Genomic DNA, 23561 nt, shown 5'->3' with positions numbered 1-23561 from the left:
AGTGATGTAATCAGTAATGTCAAATGAGATGTCAGTGATGTTATCAGTGATGTCATTTGAGATCTCATCAGTGATGTCATCAGTGATGTCATTTGAGATGTCATCAGTGATGTCATCAGTGATGTCACTGACCATGTCATGAATGATGTAATATGTGACATCATTAGCAGTGGATTGCGGGTCCGCGATATATAGTTAGTGCAACTAACTATATATGGAATTTCAATGGTTTTGTGCAAATAAAATAAGGTTTTTTAAATGCTAATCCCTAACTATATATGGTCTATAACCTATGGTTTTTTCAGTGAATTTTCAAGGTTTTGTAAATGCAAATTCCTAACTATGTATGGTCTATAACCTATGGTTTTTTCTGTGAATTTCATTGGTTTTTTAAAAGCTAATATCTATAGCTGTAAAATATATTCTTTATTAAGTGACGTATCACGTAGCCCATGAGACGCCTCATGATGCATCGCATAACCGTGACGTATCGTCTCTGCAGCGCAAACCAAACCCAAAACGTAAGCGCGCCAAAACACGCTTAAAGATATATATATATTTTTTTAACCTTAATTAGACAAAATCCACACGTGCACATATCACAAACGTTCAAAAAACACAATATGTCGGACTCCCGTTACGCTGCCGGTTAGCTGCCCGGTTAACGTACCAGGAAGTACCTTTACCGCGAAAAATCGCATTTTTTTTTTCACCCCCCAGGGAACTTTAATAGCCCCCTCATCAATCCTAGGGGTTCAGGAGGGGTCTGCCTTACCCCTTTCATTCATTTACACCTTTTTTCCACCTCTTGTCTCTCGATCCCACAGAGAGACAAGATGGCGGCCGCTCCAGACTGTTTACAAAGATAACAGCCAATCAGCTTCTCCTCAGACTCCCGTTACACTGCCGGTAAGCTGCCCGGTTCGCGTACCAAGACGCGTCTCTACAGCGAAAAAATCGGAATTTTTTTTTTGGGCCCAGCGTGGCTCTATAATATCCCCTCATCAATCCTAGGGGGTCAGAAGGGGTCTACCTTGCCCCTTTCCTTCATTTCCCCCTTTGTTTTGGCCTCCTCTTGTCTCTCGATCCTACCGAGAGACAAGATGGCGGCCGCTCCGAACTGTTTACAATGTTGACAGCCAATCAGCTACTCGTCAGACTCCCGTTACACTGCCGGTTAGCTTCCCGGTTAGCTGCCCGGTTCGCGTACCAAGACGCGTCTCTACGGCGAAAAAAACGGAATTTTTTTTTTTTTTTTTTTTGGGCCCAGCGTGGCTCTATAATATCCCCTCATCAATCCTAGGGGGTCAGAAGGGGTCTACCTTGCCCCCTTTCCTTCATTTCCTCCTTTGTTTTGGCCTCCTCTTGTCTCTCGATCCTACCGAGAGACAAGATGGCGGCCGCACCGGACTGTTTAGAATGTTGACAGACACCGGAGAGCCAATCAGCTTCGCTTCGCAAAGTTCCGATAAGCGAAAAGTACGCGAACCGGATCGCTGCCCGGAGCGCTGTTACAGATATATATCTTGATTTAAACGTTAATTTCTCAAAATCCACTGAAGCACATATATTGAGACCTAGCAAAGGCACATCGGGCTAACAGTCCCTACAATTTTGCCAAGTTTCGTGCAAATCCATTCAGCCGTTCGAGCTAAAAGTGAGTCCAACCGCCCTATGGAAAACTCAATGTTAAAAACGTGTTTTGGGACCCCCCTTTTTTCTCAGCCCCCCCTTGACGAAACCCCTCCAAATTTCCAGGAGCTGCTCAGAAACAAAATGTGCCATTTTCCTGAAAATTTCAGCCGATTCCGTCCACAAACGCCAAAGTTATTAGACATAGAATTTTCAGAAATCCCATAGGGAAAAAATCCTAACTATATATACCTACTGGCGACCGCCAGTAGGTAATATATATATATATATATCAGACACAGAGATCCGGTGAAAGCCAGTACCTGCTCACGAGTGGGTCGTTGTTAGGGTTCCGGAAGCCCAATATCTCAGTCCAAACATTCTCCCATCAGGAAATTACGTACAACGACACTCCAGGAGTTGCTGTGCTTAAAAATTTATTTGGCAGCAAAAAACAAACAACGCGTTTCACCTCACGGCTTGTGAGACTGGCACTTAGCACAGGATCTCGTCATCACCTCACTCATCTGTTGTTTCCTGTCACTTGGAAATCACATCTCACCTTCTCAGGAGCACGTCACCCCTTCACTCTGACATCTCAACAGTTTCTCTAGCACGGTAGGCCCCGTTGTGGGGGGCAACCCTTTGACTATGGACTTGATGCATCACAATCTGAACTTATAGATCTGATCTGTACTTGCTTCATTGACTAACACTTTGATTCATGAACACAGTGGAATGCAGTGGTATTTTACCATCATTGAAATCTTAGCACAACGGTGATTGTCACTTTTCTGTTTTATATTTCATGTCTTATGTGACATTATATGGGACAGTACGAGACCCCATGGAGTGAAGGTATTTTACCAACATAGTGATTTCATTGATTGTTTTCCTGTCCGCTATCCAGCTTGACAGTATCCGAATGTGATCATATCTCTGTAACCTCACCCATGTTGAATTTGATTTTCTGTCTTCACCGGTTACCCACACGAGTGTATTTTGACAACTTGTCTTTTCTGTACTCCAGAACAGGCACACACTACTCTTGTGCGCCTTTACATATATAAATGTATTTCCGTATTGGTTATTTGATAGCCTCTATTGTGATGACATAAAGACTATCGAGTAGTTCTTTGCCGCCTAGAAAACTACAAACATGGCGGCGACTTTTGTGCTCTCACCGTAAAGATTACACTGTTACAAGTTTGTTTGCCTAAGAACCATTACGAATGAATTTATTTCGAATGATAGGCACCGATGTCTTCTAATTTTCAATTTACACATGTGTTCATGCAGTCATTATTTATTTTTTATATGATTGTTTTTTAACCTAACATTGGTTATATGCATAGATGGGGCGCATTCACTGTAATGTAAGACCTCACAATATGATTTAAGGTATTTTCTGATACAAGTAGATCGGACCTAAAGTGATTCCAAGTCCTGTTTCTATTTCACTGATACTTTATTAACAATCGAAACTGTCAGCAAACTAACGTGATCAAGGCTGTCCGGAGCCGAAACATGTTGTTAGTTCAATAAACACCCTTGAAGCAGCAGCGGAGTCGTGTGTGATTTTTCGGGCCGAGAGCACCATCATTGGGAACTTTGCAATATATATATATATATATATATATATATATATATATATATATATATATATATATATATATATATATATATATATATATATATATATATATATATATCCATACAAAAGTTGCCCTAATACAGAGAAGCCCAGCAGGTTGGTTCCATACGTGTTTATTTAGGAGAGGGGTACAAAGGCTGCAACTGAGTCTTCCCCACAAAAGTTCAAAAGCCTGACGCGTTTCGTGCGACAAGCTCACTTCCTCAGAGGCTTAAAATGTCATTGCAGCTGATCACAGTCTCTTTAATAACAGCCAGCGGCGGTTCTACCATGGGGGCGTTTGAGCGCCGCCCCCCCTGCTTTCTCGCCGTGCGAGAAGAAGTCTGAAACAAATGGTAGTTATTTATTTATAACTACCATTTGTTTCTGCCTGCCCTTCTCGTACGGCGAGAAAGCAGTCAGCAGAACAGAACTTCCTGTTTTTACTCGAGCCTCAGCGGGGAGTGGCTTGCCCACTGTTGTGAATACGGACTGTTTGGACAGCATGAGAGGCAGTCCAAACAGACAGTATTAGCAACAGTGGGCAAGCCGCTCCCCCAAGCCTCCTCCCACTCTCAGTTCTGCAGAATGGAGACTAGGGAAAATGACGAGATTAGGGCAGCCGGCCGAACCAATCAGCGCCGGCTGCCATGGAGGGGAGGGAGGCTGCCTGCAGCCTTCAGTGACGACGAGAGCCCACGTCAGACGCAGTGCAGCATTCTAAATCCAGGATGGCGGGAGTCAGCGCGGGAAGCAAGCCAAGGTAAGTTTTTTTATCTTTATTTGCCATCTACATGATTAGGACGACACACAGAACCCGTTTAGAAATGTATAATTCAAATTGTTGTTATGTCTTCTGTAGTTCGGATTTAAACAGATATATTTAATATTTGTAGTATTGATACAGCGCCTAAAGGCAGTTTCATCTGTAGTGTGCGCTCTATAAATGATACCATTACACTCCAGGCCGCCACCACAGCTCATACTCCCACGGGATGTTACATTTTATTTGCCATTTTGTGTGGGCTGGCTTCGGTCAGCTGTTGTTCAGCTGCGGATGGCGGAATGTGTGTGTACGTCACTGGACCCTCGTGAATTTTCAGTGAAGTTGCTTTTCCAGCCAACAGGCTGCTTAGGAAACACTTTCGCTGGTAAGATTGAGAGATAAAGTGAAACGTTTTGTTTTAGGCGTCTCACTCTCTTCCAGTCTATACTGATTCCCGAACTTTTGAGCACTCTCCCCTTGAACTGCACCAGCTGTCTGAAGAGCGCTCGTTTCTTTAGGCCTTGAAAACCTATTTCCTAATTAGCTCTTGCTGGCGGGCTGTTAGTTGAAAAGAGAGACCACGGGGAATGGTGAAAACGGACGGTGTAGTGCTTTGATTTGCATTGTACAACCAGAATGCTAGTTGTGAAAGTGGGGCGTTTATTTGGAATTACAAATATCCAGTAATAAATCGCTGTGTGCAGATGTCTTACTTTAATAGTATAAAATTGTCTCTAAACATCCAGCAAGTTATTGTTGCAAATACAAACATCTTGATCCAGACACAAACTGCGCTTACGGACTATCTCTCTTCATCTCAGGTTTAAAGTGTTATAATTCATAAGTGTAATTGTAATTAGCGCTTTAATGCTGAGCTCTTCCTGCTCAAACTGGCGTTGTCATGGCGTCCCCTGGCCCATAAAAAAAATGCTTTCCTCAGCCTACGTTATGGTACAGAGATGTGTACACACAATTACAGCAGTTATTTCCTCCCGTCACAAATAGGAATACAGCACTACATTATAGACACTGACCCAGTCTACCAACGCACTGAAGCTCTTGGTTGCCGATCAACCACTCATCAATAACTTTTACGCCCCCCCACTTTCAAATGTCACCAGCCGCCACTGATAACAGCCACCTCGTACACGAGGGCGTGGGCCACCCCGAGCATTCTGGTCGCTGTAGTTATTTTCAATGGCAGCTTCAGTGAGTTCGTATTTCTGCAACGAAATGGTTTAAAAGATTAATTCCATATCCCCAGTGGGTTGGGAAGAATTCAGTTCAAACTGCTCTGCATTGTGATACCTCTCCATACGGGCCGCCTGCCCTTTCACAGCCGCCTCAAGGAATGCAGCCTGGGTCCACGGAGTCATGGTCGGGCTTCTCTACGACCTGGGCAGGCCGTTAATATCCATCCAAAAGTTGCCCTAATACAGAGAAGCCCAGCAGGTTGGTTCCATACGTGTTTATTTAGGAGAGGGGTACAAAGCGCTGCAACTGAGTCTTCACCACAAAAGTTCAAAAGGTTGTTTCCCGTACCCAGGTGAGGCAGCCAAGACAAATGTAAGGTTTACAACTCTTGCAAAGACTCAGAGTCTACAAACTGTATTAGCAAAAGGACAACCAAAATGTAGAGTTTGAAGACTTTTGATCATAGATAACTCCTGTTATATTTGGCATCCATGGTGTGTTTTCCCTGACTTTTTGCCTCTACCTCCTGTATTTTTGATAGTATGCTGTATTTTGTTTTTGGGGGGGCGTAGATGCTTTGAGCACTTGATCAGTGTCAAAGCGCAAGTGCTCCTTGTATAAAGTGTTATTGTGATTGGTTATCCATGATTGGCATATTTTGATTTACTAGGTAAGTCCCTAGTACATTGCACTGGGTGTGCCCAGAGCCTGTAGATCAAATGCTACTCGTGGCCCTGCAGCACTGATTGTGTCACCCACACAAGTAACCTTTTCAAATGTGACTCAGACCTGCTACTGCAGTGACTGCGCGCGCAGTTTTTAAATGGCATGTCGACCTGGCAAGTGCACCCACTTGCTAGGCCCGAACTTCCCTTCATGTAAGGCCCCCCTCAGGTAGGCCCAAAGCACCCCTATAGGCAGGGTGCATGTAAAATGTAGGACATGTGCTGCTGGGGTTTACATTTGCTGATAGTGAAATACTGCAAATTTCGTTTTTAGGTCTCGCCTAGACGAAAGCAAAAGCGAAGCTTTTGCTGTCTATGCGAGACAACTTATGTTGCCGCTTTTCTGGGAATATTGTGGACATCAGACTGTGACGAGCCTGTCCTCCTGGAGATTGCAGCTTGTGAGCGCGCACGTCGCGTCGCCCTGCCTGCTATTCGCATTCACACAAAGGCTCCCGCACGCATGCGCACATACACACACTCCATACACACACACGCACCCCCCTTTAACAGACACACGCGCAGACAGACACACGCACGCACAGACACACTACAACAGACACACGCGCACACCCCACCCCCACTCACCTCTCTCGGACAGTCTCTTCTCTCTCGCGCTGCGATGGGGGTGGGACTTCCGGTTGGGGCCGCGCTGCGATTGGCCGGCTGCCCAACCGCTTCCGGGTCGTCGCAGGCAGCGCGGCGGCAACTTGTTGTAATAGCAATGGTCTGAGAAGGACAGTGGCACATTTGTGTATGTTTTACTTCAAGGTGGTCGGTTCCGGAGGCACAGTAGCCTTGTAGCAGCATGACCATTAGGAATTACACTCATTCTTGTTTTTTCTTAAAATTCATTTTTCCCGGCCCGGCCACGCGGCCAATGCTTGTTTTGTAAATTTATGCACTCAGGCACCGCTTTCCCTCCCACAGCACCTAAACACCGCATCCATGCTTGGGGCCGCAGAGAGGAATTCCCTCCCACCTCTCCCCCGCTGCTTCCTGCATCATTTCCCACAAGCCGACCGTAACAGATTCCTAGCCCGCCACTAACCGATGTTGCGGAGCGGAAGCGCTGCAGAGCTCTAGGCGCTATGCACCCGTTGGCACTTGCAAACTCTGAGCTAGACAATGTACCAGAAGTGGTTTTCTTGGCGCTTACTTGGCAACCCATGTAAAACATGCGTGTCTTTTGTGCTATTACTAGCGAGGAGTGAACTGAAGGTTTCTTTACAGGTCGGGTCGGTGCTCTCAGCTGTGCCAGCCTTTCATATAGGCAGTGTGTGGCCTTATACAGCGCCCGTGCTCCCGGAGAATGGCAGCACTGCCACGGCTCAGTATCCTGCTCCCCAAGCTCCAAGCACACACGCATCCATGCTTGGGGTCGGAAGAAGGAATTCCCTCCCACCTCTCCCCGCTGCTTCCTGCATCATTTCCCACAAGCCGACCTTAACGGATTCTTAACTGAACTGTACCAGCTGTGCTGACGACCCTGGCACCCTGTGACCCTCTGCATCTCAGCGGCAGTGTAAAGCCTTGTTGGTTCTAGTGTGTGCTAAGACTGCAAGATGTCTATTTCGAGGCTCTATCCTGCGTCAGATGCATTACCAAAACACAGCAATATAACTCCCGATGCATTTAATTACTGGTTTGTAATTGCAATTAAAGTTTACAGAGCTGTGAGAGACAATAGGTATTGAGCACAGCCAGCAGTAATGCTACCTACAACCCCTGCACCGGGTTCAGCTATTATTCCCATGGAATGTGAATCCTGCTAAGAGGAAAGAAATCACCCGACAGCAGAGCGGCGTCACTTTGCTCTGTTAAGAGGCAATGCTGGCTGACTGCTTCCGACAGGCACGAGCATCAGTTCGAGCTGTCGGCTTTAATCACTTCCTCGGATCCTGAGGGGCAGAGAGAGCAGAGTGCAGAGCAAGTTAACACGCTTACTCTTATTAACTCTGTCGTTTGCACTGTAATGTGCTCCTAGAAATACGCTTGTCAGATGAACAAGGTCTATTTTATTAAATGCAGCATTCTGTGGCTACAGGTCGGTGATGTGAAACCGATGTGTGATGTCTCTGAGCACAAGATGTGGAATGCTGCATCTCAAACCCAGCCTGTGCAGTGAATCTGCCCATCAGACTAACTGGGGGAGTGACCCCAAGAACAACCAGCATTTGCAATGCAATAGGTCTCTCATTTAGGAGACTTTGAGCTATTGGCAATGTAAATGACAATACCTTTTATTTGTTTTAAAAACCTATATAAAAGGCATTGCCATTTACAATGCCAATAGCTCAAACTCTCCTAAATGCGAGACCTATTGCATTGCAAATGCTTGTTCACCATCTGTCCCACCTGTCCCATAGACTGACATGCAAGTTACTTGGTAACATCATGCAAGGATAATTTTCCATTGGGACCAGATGGAGCAATGGAGTTTATGCTCTCTAGACTTCGAATTTAATAAAAACATCTTTTTATGAAGATGGTTTTTAAATTGTTTGTTTGAAAATGCTACTTTTAGAAAGGCATTTTTTTAAACATTCTGTGTGCCTCTACTGTTTTGTGTATTGACTGCCTGGTGTTGGAGTGACAGGGGCTGGGGATGTGCATTCACTGTAGATGGTCACAAAGGTAATCAGTCAAAATATCGAATCCTTAATTTCGACTTACACTTATATCGAGTTGCCAATATCGAAGGGACAGAATATCGATGTCCAGAATATCGATGGCCAGAATATCGACCCTAAGGTAAGTAATATCAAAATTACTTATATCGATAGCATATATATCGATGTCAGTAATTTCGATTTACTAATATGTGTTAGAAATTTTAGTTAAGTATTTAAATTAATTGTTATAATATGTGTTTAATATGTTTTTATAAATAAAAAATATATAAAAGTAAATTATATGTTTTACTACTGGAGCGGGTTGTGGGTTTATAGGGGAATAGGGTGGGAAGTAATTTATTTGTAATTAAATAATTATTTTTTAATGATTAATTTATTTTGCAATTAAATATAAATTGGCAATTAATTATTTTAATTGATTAATTGAATAATTATTTGATAATTTATGTATATTTTTAAGTAAATTATATGTTTTACTACTGGAGCGGGTTGTGGGTTTATAGGGGAATAGGTTGGGAAGTAATTTAATTGTAATATTAATTAATTTTGGGTTAAGGAGTATTTTTAGGGTTCAGGGTCAGTTTTGGGATTTTGGGTAAAGGGGTATTTTTAGAGTTCTGGGTCAGTTTTGGGTTTTTGGGTAAGGGGGTATTTTTAGGGTTCAGGGTCAGTTTTCAGTTTTTGGGTAAATGGGTATTTTTAGGGTTCAGGGTCAGTTTTTAGTTTTTGGGTAAAGGTGTATTTTTAGGGTTCAGGGTCAGTTTTCAGTTTTTGGGTAAAGAGGTATTTTTAGGGTTCAGAGTCAGTTTTCAGTTTTTGGGTAAAGGGGTATTTTTAGGGTTCAGGGTCAGTTTTCAGTTTTTGGGTAAAGGGGTATTTTTAGGGTTCAGGGTCAGTTTTCAGTTCTTGGGTAAAGGGGTATTTTTGGGGTTCAGTGTCAGTTTTCAGTTTTTGGGTAAAGGGGTATTTTAAGGGTTCAGGGTCAGTTTTGGGTTTTTGGGTAAAGGGGTCTTTTTAGGGTTCAGGGTCAGTTTTCAGTTCTTGGGTAAAGGGATATGTTTTGGGTTCAGGGTCAGTTTTCCCTACTGTTGTACCCACTGGAGTGGGAATAGTAATTTTTACCCTTACGCTATCCAACGTTTTATATGATTAATTGTAAAAAAATTAAATGTTTATTTTATTTTTTATATTACTTACATTTTATTTATTTATTGTTTTATGTTTGTAAATGTATTACTAATTTAGAATATATTTTATTAATTTATAAATTAGTAACATAATTATTAATAATTATTGTTCAGTACATAGATATTATACATTTACTGTATATATTTAATTAATGTATTATTAATATATATGTATTATTTATTAATTTTAAACATTATTAGATACTTTTAAATATGTATATTTTATTTATTAGTGTTATATACTTAATTTTACATTTATATATTAAAAGAAAAAAATCGATATTTTTAACATCGATATTTTTTACATCTATATTATTTTTTCGATATTTTTGTACTTACCATGTTGTAGATAGGATGTCGATATTTTTGCCTTCGATATTGTTGACTCGATATTCTTGTAGGTCGATATTTATGAGGTCGATATTCTGTCAGTGATCCGGTCACAAAGGGGGTTGAGGTGTGTCCTACCTTTCCTAGGTGACTCATAGCTGAACTGGATAGACCCTGGCTCCATTTAGAGTGGTGGGTGGACTTTACCTAGCACCTGAATAGGCAGGATCTCCTCTGCACAATGGTGTTTCCATCTCCGTTAGTGATGCTGCACCTGAGAGGACAGAACTGGTTTAGACTAGGATCAGAGAACCTTGCCACAAAGAGAAGAAAGAGAAAATGGGGAATAAGTATTAGACCCTAAAACCCAGAGAATTAGATCACTTCTGGACTCAAGAGGAACCTTCGCCAAGGAGAAGAGCTGGAGAGCTGTAAGTATCCCTGGGCGTAGTTCACGTAGTAGCACTATGCTTAGCTACACGAAGTGCACTTCACACTACACGAGCTACGCGTAGCTATGCGAACTGCGTAGTGCACTGTGCAAAATGCTGTTCGCACTGATTGCACAGTGCCGGATTCTTGTCCGCACTGTGCAATCAGTGCAAACCGCATCTTGCACAGTGCAAGCGGTCGTTTTCTGCCCCTCAAGTAGATTTCTACTCGAGCGGCAGCTTTCTCGACACGGACTAGTAGTTTCTCATTGCGAGCGGTCGCGAGCATATGCGACCACTTGCAATGAGAAACCTGACCTCTTGGCATTGAGAATCTCGCCGGGAGGTTTATTTTCCACGCTCGCGATCGGCAACTTGATTTTGCTGATCGCAAAAAAGGAAAAAGTCTCGCCTGGATTTCATTTTGCTCGCTCGCGGTTGCCAACTTGCGATTGAGGACCGCGAGCAAGCAAAAAGTGATCGCTACGCGTGTTTGCACTGTGCTATGTGCAATTCGTGTAGTGCGAAGTAGCGCAAACTTCGCAAACTAGGCGAGCATAGTGTAGTACTTCGCCCAGGGTTAGCTGTAAGGAGGAGTTCTTCCCCTTTGCTGTGTGTGCTGTGCTGGGTTGACCTGCAGTGGCTGCTTTTGCCAAAGAAATGACAATGACTTGAACTTTTCTATGTACCTGCTTGAAGAAGAATCTTCAAGGGCTTGTGTGTACTTGCCTCCTATTCTTAAGTCTCAGGGCCACAAAGACTTCACATGCAACCCACTGAGAAGCACCTGGACTCCTCTGTGGACTCCTGCATTCAAAAGGGTGCCAATTCCAGTTCCTCTGCCCTGAAAATTGTGTGGTTGGTGCTGCAAACCAAGAAAATAAGTCCGACACTGTCAGCAACACTGCCGGTGACACAGTTACCTGCACTGAGGTTGGGGGCACCACTTGTGAACTGCATGATGCACCTCCCCGCTTGGACCGCAGCTCCAATGCCCTTCAACACCTGCCAACGCGTACAGTTATCGGCCTTCGTGACCCAGCGCTTGCACCAATGCCATCACCACCAGTGCCCGCATCCCGAAATCGTGGAGCCGATAACCGACAAAGGTGACTTCACGAACTCTGACTTCGCTTCGCAGTGCCTCACCTGAACTGACACCTCACCGCCGCGCCGCCTTACATCCCCTGTCCTGGTTTTGATGCCTCACCTCCTCATGGACTTGACGCCTCGACTCCCCCGTGGCAACCAGGGAACCGGCCTCGATCTCAGCACTGACACCTCCCTTCCACGATGTCGTGCATCGTCCCAGACTTTGGTTTCCCAAGGTACAGTTGTTTGGGGGTCCATGTGACTCTGTTCCTGGCTCTGCACACCTCGTTGTTGGCGTTGTACTTTGGATTTCTACCTGTTCCAACATCGTAATAGCCCCAGTTGGAGTTATTTTGTTTCTACAAGTTATATTTTTGAAATAACTTAAGCCATAATTTGATACATATATGTTGGATTTTTGTAATTTTGGTATTGTTTGATTTGGATAAAGATACTTTATTTTTCTAAACTGGCATGGTGTCCATTTGGGATGTGTTCACTGTGTGTTTTAAGTACAAATACTTTACACATTGCCTTTGAGATAAGCCTGTCTGCTCATGCCAAGCTACCAAGGGGGTGAGGAGGGTTTATCTAAAATGTGTAATTCCCATACACTGATTGGAAGTAAGGGTCCCTACTTTGACAAAGGTGCATACCTCTGCCAATTAGAGATCCACATTTCTAGCAGCTCCCACTTTTGATTCTGTTTTGCTCTGATTGTGGGAGGGATAATATATGTCCATTCAGACATGTGACATCGGAATTTAAGTGCCCATGCATTCATGCACTCTTGAAGTTGACTGCAGCTGTGTTTACCTAAAAAGGAAGACTGGAAGTGCCCGGGCTCCAGTTCTATATTCGAGCTAGCATGTTTGTCAATTTATTTCAGTCAACATGAATTACCTACATAGATAGCCCGCAGCACAGCCGACAGCTTATGCTCCTCTTTCAAACTCGTATTTTTTGTCAGAAAGAGACTGTCTTCAGCTCTAAGTCAGCTCTGTCAAGACCCTGTCAGGCAAACAGACAAGGACAACACCCCCAGTTGATTGCCACACTTGGCAGTGACCGACCTTGCTTGACACACTTGGCAATGACCTAGTTCGATTTAAGTAAGAAGGAAACCTGTCTCTGCTCTTTGATTGTTCCCACTCTTTCTCTTCTTTGCTCTCTATTTGACATGATTTTGTTTGTGTTTGGTCGATTGTGTTTTACTTATTTTTACTTATGTGCTATGTAAGAAAAACACTTCGAGGTAGGATTTTTTTTCATTGCAAGATTATTGTGACTTTTCCGCACAATGTACCGTCTGTTATCTCGTGTTAAAATTGAAGAATAGTTCCATCAGAAAATACATCCTAGCTGCACTTTTATAGTTCCTGCCAGACATTTTCTGCACAAATTAGTCTCCTGTAGGCAAAACGTATCTGAAATATCACGATTATGGAATGGCAAACAATTTTAAGAAATGGGCATGATGCAAAATACATGAATTTCGTGAGATTTCTCCCAAGTTATAAACATTTCACCGGGGCATACTTACAATCTGTCTAAGGCGTTTCAAATTTGGATTTTGAAAAACTTTCCGCTTTTCATATTCCAGACACACGTCCAAACTATAACATTCATTATCAAGACGATAGAGAGATGCTCACAGCTTTCAGCTGGGATGACCAGAATGTGCGTCGGATATTTATAAGGAAGGTAAGTGAAATAAAAGATTCATTCTTGCTGTGTCCATTTAACTGTAAACATATATTCTATTTCTCACAACCTCACCTCTTTTGCCATGGAGCTTCCTAGAACCCAAGTGCATAGAAGCCGAATACTACTGCATGAAGCACCTTGCAACCCCTTACTCATTCACACCCTGGCACATTTAATGCAGAACCCTTCAGAGTTCATAGAGAAAAGGGTCGCCGATTTATGTGGAGTGGTTGGGGCTTCTTGCCAACATGTATATGGGATTTCAAGAACCCCTTACCAACCCAAAAGATGTCCACGTTCGTCCCCTACAGTCCACCGTTCCAACAGTGCAGATTTAGGTAATCAAGAGCTCCTAGAAACATTAAGAACAATCTACCTCAGTGACAAGCAGCTTTTTCTTAGTGAAACATAGGCGATTTGTAATTGACTTCAGTGGGGTTCACGCAGGAGGGTACAGAACCCCTAGGTGAACACTAGGAAAAGTCTGTGCTTAGATTTCTAAAAGTCACCCTTACAGTATTCCAGAAGGAGGTCTTATAGAAAAGTAGAATGGCATACTAAAACAGTTGGAACAATGCAGGATGTGTCAGAAAACAAAATGAAGTGCCTGGTGTCAAGTGCATTTAGACTAGTGTGCTGTAGGAAAGCAGTTTACAGATTTCCCATTGACTTCCATTGGATTGTTGCTTTACCGTAGGAAATACATTGTAATGTTGTTACCTAGTGAATTTCATAGACTGGCGCGTGCTGCAGAAAGGAACTCATTGAAAAATGATTAAACTGAGTCAGAGGCTGTCTCAAGTGCCGGGCAGAGCCCGCAAAACACAAGAAAAACAGCAACAACACTGTCAGTCAACAGGAACAAAGGGGTGTTGTCAGGAAATTACAGCGCCGCTGAAGTCATGGTTCTAAAGCCATCTAATGCGATTGGTCGTAACGGTGACTCCATCAATTACCGAAGAGCGGATGTGCACGTGCGATGGTGAATTGTACTTGGACATATTTCAACTTGACTCGACCAGTAATTAGTACTGGTGATCCATTCTGGCTTTAGCAGTGGACATTGCATGTGACGTCTCATTTCCTTCCTAATTACCGATATATTCTAAAACTGTCACAGTGTGCAGGGAAAAAAGTACAAAATTAGAAAGATCCAGTGACACAGAAAAAAAGAAATCACATGTTTAAATAGTAAATCTAGCAGACTCGAAAAGTAGAAAATTACATACAGAATCAGTAGAGTTGTTGATTACAGCAAGTTCTTCTTTGTGTTATGATTCACAAGGGCATCTGTTCATCATTTTCTAGACTCAATGTATGTTTACATTATAGGGCTGGCTCCCCTTCCTAGACACATACTCACAGGCCCTTTTTTCTTGTTCCAGGTGTACACCATCCTTATGATCCAGCTCTTCGTGACAGTGGCCATAGTTGCTCTTTTCACTTTTTGGTACGTTATTCACTTTTGCTCTGAGTTTCACTTGTTGTTACTGTTTGAAGTATATTCCTTGTTGAATCCTGGATGGACAGTCCTGGAAGTTGTTCACCGTTCAGGCGCTGAAACTAACATAACAACACGTATGAGAATAGATCTGAGATTCACCCTTATGTATTAAGGCTAAAACCAGCCCAAACGTACTGGTGAGAAGAACCCATCTATAGCTGAGACAGTTAAGCCTTTGGTCTTTGTTAGGCCTGGCTTCTCACAATCTCAGGCTTAGTTATCATTGCTCTAAACTTGGCTTTCTCACAATCGTGGGTTAGGATACTGGTTTCTCAGTCTGGTCATTTCAAAGTCCCCGGAGGAAATGTTGGTGTCTCAGTTCTGGTGATGTCACCATCCTATGTTGGGATAATGGTACCCTAGGTCTGATTACATCATGCTAGCCTTACCAAATATTTGGCATTTCAAGCTAGAACATCATCATCACATAGTCTCAAGCTGGGAACCATGGGAAGGTGGGTTGAGGCAAATTCAGTTATATATCACTCTTACCTTTAGTGAACCTGTATAACAATCACATGCTTTTGGCCTTCTTTGTATATCTTTTTGGCCACAATACCAAGCAAGGGTACTGGTTGAGAACTGCCATGTGTGTTGGAGGAAACACTCGGTATGTGTTTTACAGGATAATACCTTGTTGCATGGGCGCTCAGCCACAGTATCGGATTCAGTGCCAGAACTTCTCTCAGAAACAAAGGGGCTTATTTGCAAGGGCAATATCGCTGCTTTAGCGGGACTTTTTCCTTTTAAAGCGGCAATATTTTTTTCGCCCTATCAGCAAGCTGTCGCTAACAGCAGTTAGCGACAACTTTTAGGCGATAGCGACCGGTTTGGGACCCGCTTTGCATGTCAGCGATATTTATCACTAATGACATGCAAAGTAGGCGTACCCAAACTGTTAGCGACTGAAAGCAGTCGCTAAAACAGCTATCGCCTATTAGCCAAGCAGGCTTAGCGATCAAAAAAGTTGCGCTAAGAGCGATTATCACTAGAATCTAACGCCTGCTAATAGGATGACTTACCTGTGTATTCAATGGAAGGTGGATTGTCAGGTTAAGCCCCCATTGGTGTTAATGCGTGAATATCGCTGGATTTCCAGCGATATTCACGCATTTTGCCGCTATCGCTGGATATTTTAGCACAATGGAGAAAAACGTTGCTAATAGCATGTTCTCTCTGCTAACATATCCAGCGATAGGCAGCGATAAAAAAAAACACGCTAAGCACGTTTTGCGATAAATATCGCAATTCCTTGCTAATATGCCCCTGAATTCCTCTGAAGCCACCCATGTAGTAGCTGCACCTTACACCCACCCTCCTGACCTGGTTGTTAACAAGTGCTGGTGATATCTCAGTGAACCCGGTAACCCTATGAATGGAATAACAATGCCCTTCATCTAATTATCTCTAAGAGCATTTTATGTGAATATTATTTATTATATCTGAGCCGCTAGAGCGTGGGATCTTGGAGGAAGGCAGTGGGCTTTTTTTATGGCCGATAATATAGACACCTTTACTAACAGCAATTTTTTCAGTAAACATATGGAAACATTGTAAATTCACAGCCTTCTGAATTTTCAAAGGTCTTTTTTTCCACAGTGATCCAGTTAAAGAATATGTGCAGTCCAATCCTGCCTGGTACTGGTCCTCCTAGTAAGTCTCTCTACCATCTCCACTTTTTCTTGAGCTCGTTGTCTGTCAATGCTCCATTACTCCCTAAGTCTATTTTTGCTAACTTTTCTCTGTCTCTTTCTTGCTTCTCCTCGTTGTTACGTTCCTGTCTCTTTTCTATCTCATCTCTCATCTCTCTTGCTCTCTCTCATTTCGCCCATTTTCAATCGTATTCGTTTTTATTTCAATGCTTTCCCCATATCTCTATTTTCATTTTCCTCTTTCTTTCTTTCTTTATTTCTTTCTGTCTGTCTTTCTTTCTTTCTTTGTTTCTTTGTTTCTTTGTTTGTTTCTTTCTTTCTTTCTTTCTTTCTTTCTTTCCTTTTTCCTTTTCTTCACTCTCTCTTTCTTTCCCTGCCCCCTCTCTCTTCTCCAATTCTTCCATTCTTTCACACACAACACTGGTGCTAACAAGTACCTCACATGATAAATGTCTTTCTGTTTCCAATAGTGCTGTTTTCTTTGTGACTTACTTGATTTTGGCCTGCTGCTCGGGACCAAGGTAAGGCCACCTGGCAGTTTATATGTCTAAAATATCAAGTATCATTGTTGTAAAATCACCCATTCAGAATATTGGCAGAGACTGTGAGTCGCAGAGAAATTAACTATTTACCAATGTTCTCACACAATGTTAGTGAAAGCTGACCATTAAAAGACACAAATTAATGAATCCACGCCCCACGCCCCATGTCTGGAACACAAGACAGGTTTAATCAAATACCAGAGGTGGTACAAACATGTCTCCAGAAATGTACCAGTCATGAAGCGCTGGTATAAAAGTGGAGAACATACAGACGTAAGCATTATGGGATACCAAGAAATCCATCCTACCTTCCATGTGTCATTATGGAAAGAGATTATGTCAAAAGTGGGCTTCCCCTCGTCTTCTCCTTAGTTGTTGGCCCGCTGCTGTGGACGTGGAGGGGGTGCTCGGTGATGCGGCGTGAGCTCCGCAAACCTTCTTGGTGAAGCATCTCCACACTCGATGACACTGGGTGCTCGGTGCCGCGGGGTGGGCTCCCGCTCACCGACTTCCCGATCCTTGCTCCAACCGTGACACTGGGCTGGCAGTTATTATTATTATTATTGCAATTCTTATATAGCGCCAGAATCGACCCCCGAAGGGGTATCTCCGCGCTTGCCTTGGGAACCCGTCCTGGTTTTTCCCTGTGAGATAGCCCCTACAGGGCATCCCCAAGGTGAAAGCCAGGCATCCCGCCGCGGGGGGCCGTTGTGGAGATTAAGCAAGCTTAATGCCCAGAGTTGCAGAGTGTGAACCCATGATTAGGTCAGGCACCGAAGCGAGAATTATCGAGTCCGTGGACATTTGAGCTCAAGACCCTGCCGCGTCGGGAATTGAACCCTGGTCCCGGGTCTGACCTCCGCTTCAGGGTCTGCCTGCTCTAACCAGTGAGCCACACTTCTCCACATTCCGTTCCGGACCGTCTGTCACTCTTATGCAGGTGAAGCAGGGTGCGCGCCCAGACATCCCTGCTGACCCCTTGTTTCTTCTTTAAGCAGCAGCGGCCGGTTCCTCGGTCGGTCAGGGCTTTGCCTTCCAGAGATAATTCCCTCGTAGCCTAACGACAAAATTGGGCTCCGACGCCGGTGCTGCTTCCCCGCTCCGTGAAGATAGGAGCTTGCCTGGGGGAGCAGTGCTTACATGCCCCCCAACTCGCCTTCCACTCCAGGTAGGCCCCCTTTCCATTGGGGGGTTCATATCCCGCCCTGACCCCTATTGGCCGGGGGTGTGGGCGCCTCTTCGACGGCGGCTGCAGAGGGGGCCGGGAGTTTCCTTGGATCTTTGTCGCTTTGCTCGCCAAAAAAACACGCCTCACTAGTCTGTCCGGGGGGCATGGCGCTAGTTATGGCGCCGGCTCTCAAGCCCCCTTTGGGAGCAGCCTCTGCAAAAAAGTTTTGGAGAAGTTGTAAAGGGCAGTCATGAGAGAAGGTCATGCTGTACATATGATTTTACGGTTATTTTTAATTTATGGACATCTAAGGGACATGTGCACTAATTAATTGACTGAAAGAGTCGTGGTTCAAACAGTCATTAGTGTTACACAGCTTTAGCGGAATTTGTAAAGCTGCAGATATGGCACTTACATGCCTGGTACTCGGGTACACTGTGAAATCCTGGACTAGGAGGGGGAATTAGTGAAGGTGAATTACTTTCAGAGGGAAGGGAGATGGACTTTGTGAAAAGACTAAGCAGCCCCTTTCCGAGAGAGAAATGGAGATAATGGCCAGGAATGGCCCACACTGACAGCTGAGTATGGCCAGACTCAGACCTTAAAGCACATTGAAGTTGTGGTTAGCAAGACAGACATGTAGGTCGAAGCTGTGGGGCCCTGATTGTGCCTACTCTCAGGATTTAGGATGAAGCCGCAAGAAAGAGATGGGTGTAAATGTTTGAATTAATCTGGATTAAGGGTAATTCTTTACCATCAGTTTTAGCTCATCTGTGGCCTTATAGTTATCAATGAACCGAATACGAACCAGATCCTGCTCCAACAAGAACACTTCGGTCTCAGTCAGGCGACTTAAGTGCAACCGTTATAACCAGATTTGAGTCCTGTCATTAGTTGTGCTCCCAGGCTGTACCTCACCCATGCGGCCTATAGGACGGCCTTGGCCGTTGGTTTTCCTGCATCGAAGGAACATGCTCTGGAATGGCTTGGTCGATGACACTATTGACTTGCATGTGGTTGGTTCCTCTCTCTAGTGGTGGAGTGGACAACAAATCTATGGACTGGGATTCCGCCTGAGTAATTATCAGTAGCTGAAATGAATTCAAGTATTCCACATGTCACTTTTATGCTTCCTCGATCAGCACTGCACAGGCTTCCTTGGAGAGACCAATCACATGGTAAACTCTTGCAACCCTGGCAGTTGGAAAACACGGACCACGGCTGCATATCCTTAATTCTTGTACTTGTTCCCTACTGCAGAGACACGAGTGCTGCAGAACTCTTAAGCAAAGTGGAACCAACAATATCTTCTTTTCTTATTTTGTCTACAGCCAGAGAGTAGAAATGTATTTATTTCATGGGCAGCAATGTGGTTGCTCCTGGAGGTTTAGTGCCCTGAATATGCAAAAGACCCTGCATTATGGATAGATAATACCGCATATTATCGGAGATGGCAGCCTGGTCATTCCCCTTTTCTCAAAGCAAGTGCATGAATCTTTTGTTGACCTACTGGAAGATGGTTTGCAGGAAACACTAAAAAACAGAAACAAAGCCTAGCTATGGCGTAGAACAGCAAGTTGCTCGGTTGTTGTCACCCCAGCATCCTCCCAGAGTAGAAACTCAGGGAAGAGTTACTATCATCTGGAAGAGTGAGACAACAGAAGGATAAGATGCCAGGAGGAAAGGCAAAACACAAACCTCCAGGAAAAAATATCCGTAGAATGACGACAGACATTAAGACATTGGCTGAAGTGTAAAATTGTGGCACTAATTCATTTTATAAACAGGAATAAATCTGAAAAGAGTTAATTTTCTTTTATCTTGATAACAAAGGGTAAGCCAGCATTGACAGAGCAAATAGGTCTCAGCTCTGAAAGGCTGAGCTATTGACTTTGCTAATGCTTTGTTATAGGCCAAATGTACATGCATGGCTGGCAGTTTTGTAATGGGTTTACTATTCAAGATAATCCACTCCAATATGACCAATGATGCATTGGAGCATCATTAAGAGGTATTTATTAAATAATATGTGTCAGTTTAACTAAATTACAAATAACAGGTAGAAATTGTTACCCTTATATACACATTTCGTATGTCCAGTTGGAGTCATTTATTTCTCACTGTTGAAAAATTGTTATGAGAGCTTGCACAATATACGACATTGGTTTATTGGTTGAGGGTAGTGAAAGCCTCACTCAGGCAACAACCACAATCCTTGTCGGGGTGAACCACAAAAAGTCACCAAATTAACCTATGCTTATCTGTCTGATAGATTGGCATAAAGCAGTCATGCTTCACTTAGAGTCACTGTGTAAAGTATGTATTCAGTATACTAACAGTACTAAAGTGAGAACACACCATGAGAAAAGTTCCAAACCAATTTATATTAATAGGATACATTTTAATGAATAAAAAAACATCAAAAATACAATAAGTAGAACCAGAGACATAGTGCCCAAAACACAAAGCACCACTTGCGGTTATCTGGTCGTTCTAGACAGGGGGGAAGTCACAAGTTCACACCAGCCTTGATGCAGTGCGGGACAGATGCAAGGACCTGGTCAGTCCAGCTGAAAAAATTACATTCACTAAGTCCAGCGTGAAGAATTTACAGAGGTGGAGATCTAGAGGAGCTGGGAGCATTGCAGACGGACTTTGCTGTAGCGCCAAGATCCAGGCGGCTATTACGGACGTCATTGTTGGAGCTTTACATTAGTGGGCACCGCGAGGTGTCATTGCTGTAGCACGAAATACAGATCTAGCATTGCCAGTTATAACTTGCGATCACTGTAGTGTGAAGGGTCAGGTTCACTGGAGCTTTGCATTGGTGGTCATTGCAGGTGGCAGAGTCTCCGCATGAATACGACCGTTCAAGGTTGTGAAAAGCACAAAACTTCAGTATTTCTCTTTTCTTCACAGGAAGAGCTCAACCGATGCCAGCCAATTATCCAGGACTGAGGAAGGCACCTATTTGAGATCAGAAACTCACTACAGCAGAGGCCTGTAGGGGTTAGCCAGGTCCAGTTGCAGGTACAGGCGAGTTCAGTTGCACTAGGTCATCTGGGCAGTTTCAGGGATGCTTTTGCAGTTTGTTGTGTCCCTGGATCTCAGAATAGGTCAGACAATTAAACCTTTGTAGTCACTCAGACTTCCTGGGATAAAGGGAGCAGGCCACGTCTTCTTTGGCAGACAGCTTGGCAGGCCTTAAGCAACAGGACAGTCCTCTGGGGGAACAAGGGAGGCCTCAAGCAGCAGGGCAGACCTCTAAAAATCGAGGCGGACCTAAAGCAGCAGGGTAGTCCTTTGGGTAACAAGGCAAGCTTCAAGCAGCAGGGCAGTCCTCTGAGGAACAAGGCAGTTATTAAGCAGCAGGGCAGTCCTCTGGGAAACCAGGCTGTCCTTTCTCTTTAATGTGCGCAGAACCGGGAGTGCATTGAAGAGTTGTTCTGAGAATCCAATTTTTATACCTGGTGCCAGCCGTTGAAAGGAAATGTTCAAGGCTACCTCCTCTGTCTATGGAAAGTTCCTTCCTTCCCCTGCCAAGGCTTCAAGAAGTTTGACGTGACAATAAGGCTAGTGTCAGCTTCCTTTGTGCCTGTTTGCTAGAGGCAGCCCTTTAAGGTGTGAGTAGGGCAGGAACATCTCTGCCCCAGCCCTCCTGCCAACATCTAGTCCCCTTTTGGCTCATTGCCTAGATGAATACACTAAACCCAACAGCCTATCTATTCACCGTCATGTGACCCAGGACTAGAAATAAGCCTTACAGTAGCAGTTGGGTTGGCTTGTACCGAGGGTGGTGGGGCAAGGGGCTTTGGGGGAGGCACAATCAATCATTAAATAAATAAATTCACTTATCTGCAGCGCAACGTCCTCCTTCCCTCGGGTGTCTTCCAGGAGGCTCCCAATGCAGGAAACTGCACTACCCAATCCTGTAGCTACTTTCACTGAATGAATGCAACGTCAGGATTGGATAGAGCAGGCTCTTCCAGCGCTCTTAACAGCTAGGTTAGAGAACTTTAAAATGCGCATGTCTGGCTGGCAAACAGACATGTGCATTTTAAAGTGCACAGCTCCCTCCTGCTGCCACTCGGCAGCACTGGCCCTGCCCTGTCCTGACCCTTAGTTCGGGACGTGGTGCTGAAAAATTAAACAGTAATAAATCAACTTTATTATCAATTTATTTTTAAGCTTTGGGGCTTGTGGGACAACACTCTTCTGCTCAAATAAAGGAGCTGCCCCTGTACAGTAGTGAAAAACGCATTTAGGAATTATTCACTACCTGGAAATGTAAAACTTAAAAGCATATGCCCTACTTTTTAAATATAATGCATCTTGCCCTATGAGCTTGTAGGGCCTATCCTAGGGGTGACTTATATGTATTAAAAAAGGAAGGTTTAAGCCTGGCAAAAGGTTTATTTTGCTAGGTCAAAATGGCAGTTTAAAACTGCGCCACAAACTACAATTGCAGGCATGAGACATGTTTTAAAGGGCCTCACAATGAGTGCTCTAGGCCTACTAGTGGCCTTAAGTTTACAGGCTCTTGGTATATGTAGTACAAAATACCAGAGACTTATAAGAACATTAAATGTGCCAATCATGTGTAGGCCAATCTTACCATGGTTTAGGGAGATAGCACAATCACTTTAGCACTAGTTAGCAGTGGAAAAGTGTACAAAGTCCTAAAACCAACAGCAACCAATTCAGAAAACAGGAGTGGTGAAGGTAAAAGGTTTGGGTGTGACCCTGCAGAGAGGGCCATGTCCAGACACAAGTACAGGGATATTCTGATGCCATTAGGTATACTGAAGATAACCATGCTGCTCTGTTGCAGCTGATTAGTGTCTCCTTTTTCTTCAAAATTCACAAATTGGGGTATACCCAATGGGGTAAGGTTAGTTTATCGGGGTCTTGCTATAATGCACTCACTTATTCATATTGTTGGGAGTTGGGAAAACCGAAATTAAATGGAAGCCTATTTATCTGTCTTTATTTGTGGCCCTAATAAATTAAACCTGGATTTCAATTAATCGTGAACTGGATGACAATAGAAATGGCTGAATAAATTATCTATAATGCAGGCTTTTGTGACAACACTAGTGTTTTTGCACATTATCATTGGTGTAGGGGAAATAAATACTATTTGTTAACATCGCCTATAAATGTTTTTGGGAACTCTGAGCTACAGGTTCGACATGTGTCAGCCCATCTCTCCTTGTAAGCATGGAAAGAGGATTTTTTTTTTATTCTTTTCAGAAGTTTTCTATTGTTGATTTTTTCCCCATTGTTTCTCCACTTCCACCAGTCGTTTCCTTTCAGACCAAAATGTACATTTTGGTTCTCGGTCTGATGCATTAAATCCCAC

At 43.7% G+C, this 23561-nt stretch overlaps 1 protein-coding gene across 1 annotated transcript in view; it reads left to right on the top strand.

Annotated features, from left to right (window-relative positions):
* FAIM2 (Fas apoptotic inhibitory molecule 2) overlaps nt 1–23561 on the top strand; it is a 216232-nt gene that overhangs the window by 59777 nt on the left and 132894 nt on the right. The window contains exons 3-6 of the mRNA XM_086936398.1: nt 13230–13330; nt 14719–14783; nt 16437–16490; nt 16960–17010. Coding sequence (XP_086792524.1) covers nt 13230–13330; nt 14719–14783; nt 16437–16490; nt 16960–17010 — 271 coding nt within the window. The remainder of the gene's footprint in view (nt 1–13229; nt 13331–14718; nt 14784–16436; nt 16491–16959; nt 17011–23561) is intronic.

The sequence above is a fragment of the Lissotriton vulgaris genome, chromosome 1_1 (genome assembly GCF_964263255.1).
Source record: "Lissotriton vulgaris chromosome 1_1, aLisVul1.2, whole genome shotgun sequence".
NCBI classification, from domain to species: domain Eukaryota; kingdom Metazoa; phylum Chordata; class Amphibia; order Caudata; family Salamandridae; genus Lissotriton; species Lissotriton vulgaris.
Note: the sequence above shows the minus strand (reverse complement) of the source record. Positions and strands in the feature narration are given on the sequence as shown.